This window comes from Lissotriton vulgaris, chromosome 5, assembly GCF_964263255.1.
Source record: "Lissotriton vulgaris chromosome 5, aLisVul1.2, whole genome shotgun sequence".
NCBI classification, from domain to species: domain Eukaryota; kingdom Metazoa; phylum Chordata; class Amphibia; order Caudata; family Salamandridae; genus Lissotriton; species Lissotriton vulgaris.
Window position 1 is genome coordinate 426,978,855 of NC_141693.1, and position 13,429 is coordinate 426,992,283.

The window sequence follows — 13,429 nt, forward strand, 5'->3', positions numbered from 1 at the left end:
AAGGACAAAATAAAAACATGAAAACTTGTCCATGACCCTTAACAATATGTCCTGAGCGTGGGGCTAAAGAAAATACCACACCCCTGTAAAGTGTTGTGGTGCTGGTTCAAAACCGCAATCCAGTGATATTAGTCAGCATTGGCATGTACGGTATGCAACGTATACAAACTATGCCATAATTCACGTTCTTGCCACGCAGAAAACACTTGACAACCATTTTTAAAAAAAAGACTTATAACAAAATACATTTAAAGATAGGTTACAAACACTGACTTACACCCTTCGCTGCGGGGTGTCCCCCCCCGCTGGGTGGGCAAGGGGGGGAAGGGGGGCCACGCGCGACACCGCCGTGCTGGTGACGAGCTGAGCTCGTCATGAGGCACGGCGGAGCTGCCCTCATGACGAGCTGAGCTCGTCACGGCCACACCCGTTTTTGGAACGTTCAGCACAGCGGGGAAATTATCCCCGCGTGCGAACGTTTCAACGACCGTGACGAGTTTAGCTCGTCATGAGTACAGCTCAACTGTGCCTCATGACGAACTGAGCTCGTCAGCAGCACCCATGAGATTAAGAGCAAAAATTGGCAGGTGGCTTGAATATCTGTGTTGCAAACCATAATTGGAGAATTTCATTGGCTTTGCAGGTTTCAGCCAGATCATAACTCAGTCTGTGTTTTTTCCCCACAAATAATTATATGCACACACTGGGAACACCGCAGGCAAGCCCAGAAAGGCAGAGAGGAGCAGCACAAGAGTCTAGAATAGACCAATTAAACTGGGTGGTTTAGCTTCTGCTATGTACTGCTAGTGCTTCATACAGTGTATTGATAAAGTGGACTTTCAACCATGGGTATCTTGGCACTGAATAGCAAATGCGTGTTACCCAACTCAATGGTACTCATTGTATTCACCTCAGAAGGTTAAAAGGCCGAGTGGACCCGGGTTTGATCATGTGACCATGAGGTCGAACACAGGCACCTACATTGAATGCATTAGTCCACCAAGCTGCCAGACTTCTATATATTCATGCTTCACAACAAAGTGAGAACAAACAATCAAATGAAGTTACTGTTCACTGCCACATAATACCTGGGTAGCACAAGAGCAGCCATCTGGCACTGGAAAACCTCCTCCACCCAAATCATGAGTAGAGTACTGGAATGGATTGGTTTTGGGGCGTTCATTATGCCTACACTAAAAGTATTCTACAAGAGGATCAAAAAAAGTAGGCTTGTGAATGGAGGCATGTCATCTCACAGGACATAAGGCACGGCTTACTCACTGATGGTGTTACTATTTATAATACTAGAACAGCCATGTGTTCTAATCATCCAAGCTCCTGATATTAAATATGTACGAGTTTAAAAGCAAGGAAACTTTAACATAAATAACCCGGCTATAGTAGTTTGTCTCAAATCCATAAAATGCCATCTCAGAGTTATTTTGCAGTTCACACCGAGATATTAGACACTAAATAGAGCTTTAACTGGACGTATGAAGGCCTCATACTTTAAAGCACAAATAAGTTGGGAGGTGAGCAAAAGGAGACATGAAATATCTTGGCACGCTCTTCCAAAACCTGAGACAATAAGCGGCAAAAACCAAAGCAATAAAATAATTTGACCACACAAGGCTAAAAAAAAAAAACAAAAAAAAAAGCGCTGAACAATTGGCCAATAATACACTTAATAGCAAGAATTTCTCCTTCCGAAAAACGTAATAGCCCTGAAGACAAAAGAAGGGCATTCTATTCCCAACCGTAGGTTCTGTGCAGTCATTGCATTCAATGCATCTGGGTGGTGGAATATATAATAACTTGGAAAAATCCACCCATTAACCTGGCTGGAAATCAAAGAAACACAAGTTTACAAAATAAAAAAAAAAGTGATAAGAACAAACTACAACATCTTCAATTTACCAAACCAACTGGATTTAAAAATGTACAATTCCTCACAATATATAGATATATAAACAAAAACAACAATAAAAATCAGGAGTGGGGCTCATTTACGAGTAACATATAAAATGGCTAACTTCTTACGCTCTGAAGTCAGATAAAGTTTTAATTCATTAATTTGTCCACGTGTTGGACTACTCAGTATACATTTGTGATATGTGCTACATGTATTTTTATGCATTTTCATATATTCGCATTTTCTCCTTAACCTAATCAGCGCGGCGCAAATTCATGCGCTGTGCTGAACGTTCTATTGGGCTTATGGACTCATGACGGAACGGTTCCGTCATGAGCATCGAATGGGTTAAATAAATCTTCTTGGCATAACAAAATATTAGCCCTCACTGAATCAATAGGCAAAAATTAAGCCTTTCGATTGCTTTGTTGCTGTGACTTTCCACCTATACTAATTAAGAAAAAAAAAAGGAGTAAAATTTGGGCAATAAAGTCAACCAGAATACAGCCTGAGAACGGCTTTCTTTCTTAGACACCAATCCGGAAAGGATAATCTCAGAGTTCCAACATACGCTCTACATACTTAGCAAACTTGATGCGCAGTAATCAGTTACTTCAAAGAATAAACAGATTGTGACATTTTAGAAGAAGAAAAAAGTGTTGAACTATGGCGGTTTATATGACTGTCTGCATCATAAAATTACTTTACCAATATACCTTTAGAACAAACTATGAAACATTGGCTACCTTCCAAGGACTTTCCTCTAAAAGATATACAGTGTTGAGTAGCCGCAGATCGATTTGCAACAGGTAACGCTATTGACAACATATAATTTTTCTTTGAACAAAAAAAAAAAGTTGCAAACAAAACTGCTTCACATTTACAGTGATTCTAAATCAGAATAACTACCGTATAATTTCAGACATTGCACCAAGTAACAACACTGTAATAATAAAACCGTAAATTATCAATTTAGGTTTTGATCCAAAAATACCATTTATAGGAAAAGTCTGCTAAAAGAAATGGCTTGAGTGGCTAACAAACATTCATCCTTAAATACAATGAAAGAAAATGAGTTCCTCACGACCCGTTTGAATTTTAAGCACATTAATATGCTTTCTCCAATACCGCAAGCCTCCCTAACTAACAAACCGGATCCTGGAGAGTGGATTCTAATGGATAAACACAGTTTTAGCGTTTTTACTCATGATCTAACGGTCAGGCAAAACAAAAATCACTAGGCACCAACTTAATCAACAGCTATAGAAATCTTACACTGTCATGGTTAATACATCATACACTTCAGCAGCTATACCAGAGCAAGCATATGCAAAATAAAACTGGGTGCAGGTCAAAACTCAGAAACACAAGAAACTGAATTGCTCACATGGAATGTATTCAACAGCCTTCAAAATAAGAGAAAGTGTCCAAATGGACTTACCTGGTCCTGTTCGTGGGGTAGAAGGCTAACAGGGGGGAGTGACGCACTGCAATACTTGGAAACTCCACGGCCTTCCGAATGACCATAGTTCACAGAGTAAAAAGGTCCGTCTTTATATAACCTCCCGTTATTTACGGCTCGCTTGGTCCCAAGTCGTAACCTCCGCTGAAAGATAGGGTTGTTGATAACACTCTGCAAGTCGCTCTGACTGCGAAGGTACCGTTCTATGTTCTTTAATGTTGAACCAGAGGGTTCACGCAGCCCTTCAATTGCCCTTTTCAACAGTTTATTCCAATCCACACTACGCAGATCACTGAAAATTCCTCTGGGTCCTTGGACAGGTTTGGGGAAAGTGGCAAGTGGTTTATCGGGTGGGATCCGCCCAGGATATTCAGGGTCCTTGTAAGATGCAATACCTTTGTTGAGAATTTTAAGAACAGAGCCATCTTGGACACTCAATTCCAGCTGTTCACTAACAGTCTTCTTATCCAGTCCATGGGAATTAAATACTGCATGACAGATCCTCTCTTCAGAAGGCCTCTGTTTCTGCCTCTTCACCTTGTGTATAGCCTCAAGTATCCACTGCGTATAAAGGGGGTTTGCTAATTTAACCATGGCTGACCGATAATTCCTTCCAAACAGGAGTTACCTATATGCGATACTTCTCATATTGTCGAAAAAGATTCTCTTAACAGAAGGTTTGAAAAACACAATGGATATTTTCTACGTTTTATTGAGAGCCATATCCTAACCATTAACCTGTAGATGTGGGCATTGAAGCAGAACTTCCCCTTTCAGCTTCTACCAGTTGGAATGATAAAAGCGCTGGACAGAAAATGCTCCAATTTAAGTAGTTACCTAATGACAAAAATAAACAAAAAGGTCACCATGTTAGTGAAAAAATAAAGCAGTGATATCTCATTATCGGTGTTAACCATATCAGAAACAGTTGTTGGATATTCATAAAACTGTTCAATTTCTTGATGGAAAAAAATTCTAGCTACATCTTCTGAGGATTTCCACTCATTTGGACACACATACGATCAAAAAACGTCACCTATACATACAACCTCCAGGAAGGTGAACAGCGAAAAGTGTATCTGTACAGGGACCTGGCAAGAAAGCAATATAGTGCACTGTGACAATCTAATACAGAGGGTAACAGCTAAGGAACAAGCCATGTAGAGAGCTAATCTATGAAAGGGCACAAACTGAACTAGAAAATTCAACTGCAAGTGGGATTTTAACCCCATTAGAAAAGGATTTTGTGGTCATATAAACAGAGGTACGTAACAAAGTATTATAGAGGGATAGTATAAAATCATACTAGTGTACACATGTTGAAGAGCAAGATTAAGTACTACCAAAGAAACGTCAAAATGGGAAACAAAAGGTACATCAAGAATTAAGAGCACAATTTGTTTGAACTATTATTGCTAGAGACAAAATGCAGTGCTCACGGAACTTCAAGACTGCACCAGGAATGACAGCTATTGTAAACACCAGTAAAAATCTGAAAATGCATTCCCCACTCTGAAGGAAAACTTTTAAGTTAGAGAGTGTTCTTATGAAGCAGCCATCAAAAGAAAAAAAGACATTTTCAGAAACATCTTTGTAAAACTAGTAATAAACTTAGATACAGAAAAGTGTAACAGATGTTTCACAGTGACCTTGACGAGTATTCACAATTAGCCATAAAACATGGGCTCCTTAAATGATGATTGAACAAAAACTCTGCTCGTCACTGAAGCACATTATAAAAACAAGAGTAAAAAGCACTGATAAAAAAAAATAGATCAGACAGAGGAATGGTTATTCGAGCAATGCAAGTCTGTGTTTTATCACGTTTTATAAATCTATTATGAAGGCAAGTCCCAAGTTTTCTCTGCCTTCGGGCTGGACTCAACCAGCTAAGATGGAAGCACAGCGCATGATAAAGTACCAAACCATCCCAGACAGGCACCTGGCAGAAGGCAAAAGGACAACACAGAGGTAATTAGAGCAATATAGACGGAGGCAGGAGCAAATGCGAGTAAAACGTTGAGGGTCGTTACAATAGTAACGAGTATTATAACAAACATGTATGTATATGTTTTCATTCATCGCCACTGAGGCTAAGGAGGTTGTGAGTAGGAATGTTACAGACAGAGGATCCCAGGTTTTAAGGCCACATGGTTGAGAACACTCCGAATATTTTGAAAGTGTGACATGAAGGGCAAGATGTTCTGGAATTTATATGACAGTACAAGACAGGTGGACGTGTAGAGGCCAGCAAGTACTCCATAGCTATGCACGGTTGCTTATAAGCTAAACAGATGTCTTATTTTACTGTTACTTTATCTGCCTCCAGTAACAGTGTTTTGCAGAAGGAGTGTATGCAACAACACGAGCCACTATTACTGATCCCGCTTACCAGGTCACTAAAGCGGATTCAGGCATTCCCAGCACCCAAATGGCACCTCCTCAAAGAGAAGATGGTGTAATTGGATCCCCATTTCCCAGAATTGCACTTATGACAACGCAGCTGGGAGTGTATTGAATGCTCCATTACCTTCTGTGCCTGACTAACAGAACTGTGCTACAATATCGGCCCCCACAGAATGCGTCTGCCCACCATGCCACTGAAAGAGCTCCCAGGTAACCTAATTTGCAAGGTGCTATTGACCCCCCAGCATGCAACAAGCGCACGGGGACACCAACAAGTTACAAACCTGCTGACTAGTACCATAAAAAGCACAGTAAAAATTCGTAAGTTTCATACAAATTCAGAGAATGCACAAGCAAAATAGGCAATATAGGGTACTCTAGAAAATTGACTTCCAAGAATTCACATGTTCACCAGCAGTGTACCGCGCACAAGACAGTTCATTCTTGCAAAACTCCCTTGCTCTATATGCAGGCTCAGTTTTACAGGGGGGCTCCAAGCACAGATATGCAAGTAATGTATGGCCAATGAAGATGCCACGTGTATTATCTTGAGCAAAACAAAGTATCCTATGGAGACAGCCTACACAGATAATGTTACTCTATCCAATGAAATAGCCAGCCAGTCTCCCTGTACTTCTTTACAAGCTGGCATAGTCCAATCATATACAGATTAGGATGTGAGCCTAGCTGCAGGCGTAGGAATTATTTAATGTGAGATACCATGCCAAACTCAACTTTAAGCACTCTCAAAATGTTTCACATAAAGGAGAAACAGTCATTGGCAAACTAAAATACAGGATGATCGTTTCTTATTAATACTTTTGGCCTTTTGTGAATCAGAAAACAAATCGACAGTTAAAAGAAACTGAAATTTAAAAGTAATGCATTATTATAAAACTGTCTGCAATATACTGAAAATTATTGGCGTCAACCCTTATCCCATTTTAAAGACGATGAAAGAAAGTAATGTACCAAGATCATGCGTTCTGAGGGGGAAGGAGAACCTATGAAATGAAAGTTAGATTGGGCGTAGGAGTCTCATGCTTGAAAAGAAATGGACCTAGTGATCATGCCCCGTTCAGGTGTTATGCAGGTTAGTCGGCCCGTGATGTTCTCAGTACCATCATCTTGCGATTGTTTAACCAAGTACATAAATGAATAAACAAATGCTAGAAAATGGAATCCAATTATATGAGCAATATATGAGCATACATAACGCATTCTGCTATTGTCATACAAGTAACAATTCTCCAAGATCAAAGAACCGATATGAATGCTTCAACAGTATAACACTCCTCCAAAATAACGCATTCTGCTATTGTCATACAAGTAACAATTCTCCAAGATCAAAGAACCGATATGAATGCTTCAACAGTATAACACTCCTCCAAAATACCGGTATAATGTTATTCCCATCGACCCCTCCACACAAATAAATAAACCACACAATTTACATATGACCAAATGCTGCACTCTCCATACAGGTCACAAGAGGAAGCTGGAGATAAAACGAGTTGGCTAGATTCATCATTTTAAAAGTTAGGGAGCATTTTATGAGGATTTTGAAGCTTACTATTAAGACAATCGACTTTGGGTGTCATCTATGAGTGAATTTGCAACAAGGAGATGCAAAACCAAGTGCTGCCATGGCATGCTGGGCTCAACTGCACTGTATAATGTACAAAAATAGTAAGATTACCTGTAGGTTTCAACTGCCAGCACACCACAACTCCAAGCCTGGAATGCAAGATCTTCATACACAAACAAATCTGAAGCTCAAATTTTATACTGAACAACTCCCCTAACCACATGGATGAGCAGAGATCATTTTAATGAATATTACAGGCAAAAAATAAGTCATAAATGCAGTCACAGTACTGCCGGCAAAAGAGGAGAGTTACCAGCACTCTTCTCAAGACCTCTTACCTCTGTAGAATCACTCCGTGGATTACATGTCCTCAGCTAAAGCTTCAGAGAACTGCATCTTTATCAGCAGGGTTGTCCAACGCACAAGAGGAGTGAACAACTAAAAGATTTTGGGAGTAACCACTATGTAAATGACTAATTAAACGTTTAGCTTTATTGCACGCAAATCTATCTCAGTTGGATATCTTGAAAAACATTTCTGGATCCCTCATAAAAGTTGAGTACAACTACTGTAGATCCAAGTTCCTTGACATGATGTGCTGTAACTGTTAATCCTAGTATAGACAGAGAATGTTACCAAAACACACACCTAAGCGTGATCTTATACACTGGATTTTTTTTTTTGGGGGGGGGGGAGGTTTAGATTGCAGACACATGCCTTGACTCATGTCACACTGGGATAAACACACTTTTTGAATTGTTAAAGTGCGGTGCATATGTAAACTGGTTATACTTTAGCTCCATTGCAGTTCCGTAAACTTTGTGTTTGCATGCAGTTATTTGCAGAAGGGCAACTTGACAGGTGGCAACGGTAGGCTTCTAAGTGGCAAGTGTTTGAATGAAAATATTTAAAGGGTGCACCAAGGTAATCTAAACAGCTGGAAAAAAAACTAAGAAAAGAACCAGACCCTGTGATGATACACTTGTATGTCACAGACTGTTTCCCAAAGCCATAAGAGCCTACTAGATCAAGAGAAAATAATCATGGGAAAACTTCATGGTTGTCTGGAAGGAAGGAGTTTATGGGGCAATAGGTTTTATTAAGTACAATAAAAACAGTTGAACACATTTGCAATTTCCTCCTGACCACCGATTCCCCCTGCAAAAATACGTAAGCAGAGGATAATCAATGGCTATCACTGGACGCTTAACCAATCACTAACCCAACTAAAAAAAAAAACAGCAGAAATACACCATTCCAAAAAGAACTTCTGACTGTCAAAATAAAACGGTGGCTGCCACCTCAGTTGAAACGGCAGTTTATGTATTACATTGCAAATGCAGTTTCAGATACAAGAAAGGGAGCACAGAGGAGGCCTCAAGGGACCATGTGTATGTGTGACAGCCACATGCTAAACTAATCCAGCAGACCCCAGTTTACTGATCAAGTGTTTCACAATAAAGCTCCTAATATTTGATCCCTTTAACACACGCTAAGCGGGACAGCAGAAGGATTCAACAAGCATTAATGTAACTGGCATAGTGAAAAGTCCACAATTAAAAAAGCCTCATGGAGCTGCCAGCGAACATCCACTCCATAACAAGTTTGGCACTGCGGACACGTGGTCTTGTTCTTTCAAACGTCTCCATGATTTTACGGTCTATCCATTTTGCAGGTCACTCTCACATTCCGTGTTTTTGTCCACTCACACTTTTAGACAAAAGCTTTAGAACTGCCTGCTCCCACTTCCAGACGATACCTCCAAGCCCACAACATTCCTCCTTTCAGACACTGTCGCTCAAACACCATCCCATTTCAAATACCAACACAGCAATACCTCGGCCCCTTCCTGTTTTCGTGTATACTGACTATTTCCCATTACAGATGTGCTGCAACATTATCTCCATCCCACCTTTGGGACGCCACTGAAATGCCCACACTTACTACTGCACACGACCCATATGACGATATTCACGCATCCACTAGTTGCTCATTTGATCGCTTCCCACCAACTGCCCATCTAATTATTGTTCTGCCAGCTTCCTTTTTTAGATCGCATGTTTCTGATATCATGTCTTCTTAGTCCCACTTTCAACTTTGTTGTTTGTATTTGTCGAGTAATGTAGAAAATGCTCTTGTTTTCACAACACTCCCATCACGCTTCAATTTACCTCTCTCCCTCCTTCAGAGATGGTCTCCACTTCAAACCCAGATGACATTCACAACCTGCCAGCTTCCCAAAAGCATGACTGCTGAGTTCTGAACGTTATTCACACCTCTAGATGCCATCCATATATTTGGCCCTTGAAAGTCTAGTCTGTACTCCACACACCTTAACTCCTCCAATGAACACTGCTCCCCTCCCCAAATTCAGTTTAAACACCAGTCTAATGTCCACCCCCAGATGCTGAATACAACACGTTACTCCTAGGCATTACTTACCCTTCACATCCAGAGACTGTTCACACTTGCACACTTTATTCCAGTTGCCTCCGAAATTATCATAAGGCGGCTCCCAGATGTTGCGAAATTCCCTAAGAATTACTCTCTCTGCCTATAGCACCATTCAGACCAACAAAAAAGTTGCTTCGCAGGTGGTTCCATCTTCCCTGGTATGTCACTCCCCTGTCCTCCAGGTATACATTTCATTTTTTTCTCCGTTTGCTCCATTGACAAGTCTATTCTTCTGTTCACACCTCTTCTTCCCTGGATCCGTGCCTTCATCTGTCGCTTTAAATCTTCATTGCGGGAATTAGGTTACTCTCCGACTTACCACTGACCCCCTTGAACATTTTGCATTCCTTTATGCATTGCCATATGTACCTCTGTGCCTCGAAATACTGTGGCCATCTGGCACGGGTACTTTGGTTAACAGTATCCCTCTAACCTCAGGAAAATACAACATATTTCTTCCAGGCCCATAGGATTTGTGTGGTGTTTCCTGGTCTTTTTGGATTAACCCGATAAATTCTCTGTTCCCACTGGATTCATGTAGCAATGCCCAAGTCTCAAGATTATGAACTAGTTCCCCAAGTACGAAGGATGTATGCACTACTACGAACGTGTGAAGGTTTCTGTTTCTATTGCACCGATTGGATGGTTTGATAGGTTAATGGATATCACGGAATAGAACAGAATGCCCCTTGCATGTAACCATCTGGATTTCTTTTTGGGCTGCCTCACCAATCACACTGAATTCCTGTGACTGTTTTTTTTTCCTGTGTTGCCAGCATTAACCTCAGGAGAAGGTAAAAATATCTGTGTCCCTTTGATTCAGATTATGGTTTCCCTGGACCCACTGAGTTTCTGCTCAGTTATACATGCCCACTTTCCCTTTTAAAGACACCTGAAGAGATTCCTGAACATTTTACTCTATTCGCTTGAAGGTCTCCCTACGATTCTGACTGCACTGTGTCTGCTCTACCCAAATTCACACCGTTGCTTGCATTTCCACGCTGGATCCATTTGCAGCTGCCCTGCTTGTCCTAGCCGTTTGGTTTCATGTAAACGATTCTCTGATTCTACTTTACAATACGGCTTTCGGTTTGCATGCGTCCCCTTTTCAATTAAAATAGGTCTATGTGCTCTCACTCCCTCCTTGCGTGTGCGCTTCATGCTTGGATGCCAGTGTCTGAAAAGCTACACACCCTGCTCCCATAAGTATGGTGTCTCCGTGTGCCTCTCTACTGCAGCAGCAGGGTCAGGCAAGGATTGCAGGAGAGTGAGAAAACAGCCATTACAAAGCTTCAATAACACACTCCAGGCTATCATTAACCAGCATGTACTCCAAGGATAATCATGCGCCCCCTCCCTAAAACTGCACATCATCTCATCCGTCCCAGCCTTGCAACCCCCTTGAACCATCGACACTTAATTCTGCATACCGCAGCCCATACATATTCTCACTAGCATTCGCATAAACACGACTATAAGCACCCCAATCTTCCAAGGACGCCGAATACAGCAACCGACAATTGTTTTCCACCCTAACCAGTTTTAGCCCACAAATCCAGCATACAAAGAGCACAACACTCCGTTAAAAACACCCATATATCACCCTCCCCGCAGTTATGAATTACTTCATTAAACACAGAAGCCACCTCAAAGGCGATCCCTTATATGCTATTCAAGAGTACACGGGCGAGTAGTGAGGTTCACCTTACCCATACATACACCGAAACGTATTCACTAACACTGGCCTGCATATCAGACCCAAAACACCGCACAGAAAACCACATAAAAATTGGCAACGCCTATAGAAAGCGTATATTGATTCCCATCTAACAACCGCCGCACATAACACCTACACTATTAACGTCACCAAGAGCAAACACACTAAACGTACTCCTGCCAAACGCCAAGAAAACCACCCACACAGTACTGCCCACTGTTCTCAGTAGTTAAGACTGTTCGTCAAAGAAATCGCACACACCTCCTTCTCTACACCGTAACCTATTATTTCAACTCTTCAAAAAACACCGCATAGATAAACCCTTAGGACCAACACCGACAGAGCGCCCGTTCTTTCACAATAACCCAACACGACATCTCGGTTATCCCAACGCAATCTGTTCCAAAAAGCATATGTCATGCACGGCCGCAAACCCAATCCCACACAGCCCCTCTCAGCACACCACCTTCCTGTTGCCTCGCATACCCCTTTAGCAAAACCCCGCTCCTACCAGCACTTCAAGCGCCTCCTCTGTGATCAAGTCCTCAAATACCTCTTCAGACATCAACTATACTTTGTGCGAGTTAACTTACAAAACCCACCTTTCAAAACTCGCACACAACTACAAGAAAACACACAACATTTCTCGAGATCATGTTTATTTCTATTGGTAACACAGCACTACCCGTACATACATTGTGATCTAGCTACATCACCTAAGCGCCAGTCGGACTATCCTTTTAACTCCCTCACCGACCCCCAGCTTTCTCTAACGTACACTTCATTCTCCAGCCTGTACCCCCGGTCTCTCTCCAACTATTGCTACTAGTCTCCACCGCCACTCCAAACTCTCCCCGATCTCAACAACCCAGACCCCATGGAAGCTTCATCCCGCAAGACCACCACCTCTTTGAACCCGCCCCTAAAGCCAGAACCCCAACCCTCACCACCAGACATCACTGTGTGCTTCTTTCTCTGCTACAGAGATTCGAGGCCAATCTCATAACTCTAAGAAGGGTAGGCGGCCCAGCCACGACTCTGAAACACCAGAGAAATACAGGGCCATCACAAGCCGGGTTAGATACCGGCCTCCTGTGCTTCTTTCGCCCGCTGTCCTCAGCCAGCACGGTGCTCTGCTCTGCTCTCACCCGCCCCTCAAACCTACACCTCGGCTCTTAAACTCCTTACCCGTTATGTTAGAAATGGGCCTCCTGCGTTACTTTCAACCTCCAGCAGACCTGGCCCAAGTATCCACCGGCCTTCTCCGTTTCGCTCCTCACACAGCCGCCATTTTGTTCCCGTAATTTCCCCCCAGTGTTGCCAGGTCTGGATGCAAAAACAAGGGCAAACTGCGAGTGGGAAAAAGCCCGAAAGAAACCACGCCCATGTGAAAGCAAGCCCAGCCCCACATATCGACAGTAACTGTCTACAAAATAGAACATGTGACTCATCGCTCCCATTGTTAGTGAACCAACGTGAACGTTCGACCGCTCTAATCGATGTCTGTACTTTTTTACCTCCTGCAGGCTGTCATTTCTTTCTTTGTTTGAGTGTCTTTCCATTCCACGCCTGCATTCGACGTGTTGTTTCGGCTTTATTTGTCCGCCCGCCTAATTGCCATTTTCGGTATCATTTTTTCTACGACCAATGGCCCTTTTCGTTTTCGCTCTACTGTTGTTGTGCCTTAGCCCATACTTGACCTCGCTTTGTTCTATCACCCCTGTGCATTTTTCTAGCACCCTGTTTGTTGCTCCACCTGTTGGGCATTTTCTGCTTTTCAATGTTTTTACCTGGCCTGCCTGGGTTCGACAGTTACAGTCACTTTTTATACTAAATGGGTTCCACGTACTAGAAAGTTTTACATTGCCCTTACCCCATTTGGATACATTA

At 42.1% G+C, this 13,429-nt stretch overlaps 1 protein-coding gene across 1 annotated transcript; it reads right to left on the minus strand.

The window, feature by feature from the left end:
- Positions 1–1,832: 1,832 nt before the first annotated feature.
- LOC147711015 (histone acetyltransferase KAT6B-like) lies at positions 1,833–12,859 on the minus strand. The gene is made up of 3 exons (XM_086919409.1): positions 12,728–12,859; positions 3,354–4,211; positions 1,833–1,841 (listed from the first exon to the last, which is right to left on the minus strand). The coding sequence occupies exons 2-3, from the start codon at positions 3,966–3,968 to the stop codon at positions 1,833–1,835; spliced, it is 624 nt and encodes a 207-aa protein (XP_086775535.1). The 5' UTR covers positions 3,969–4,211; positions 12,728–12,859.
- Between the last annotated feature and the right edge of the window lie 570 nt (positions 12,860–13,429).

Bases quoted from the DNA above. Each gene is read 5' to 3' on its own strand.
- LOC147711015 (XM_086919409.1), bottom strand. From the start codon at position 3,968: ATGGTTAAATTAGCAAACCCCCTTTATACGCAGTGGATACTTGAGGCT.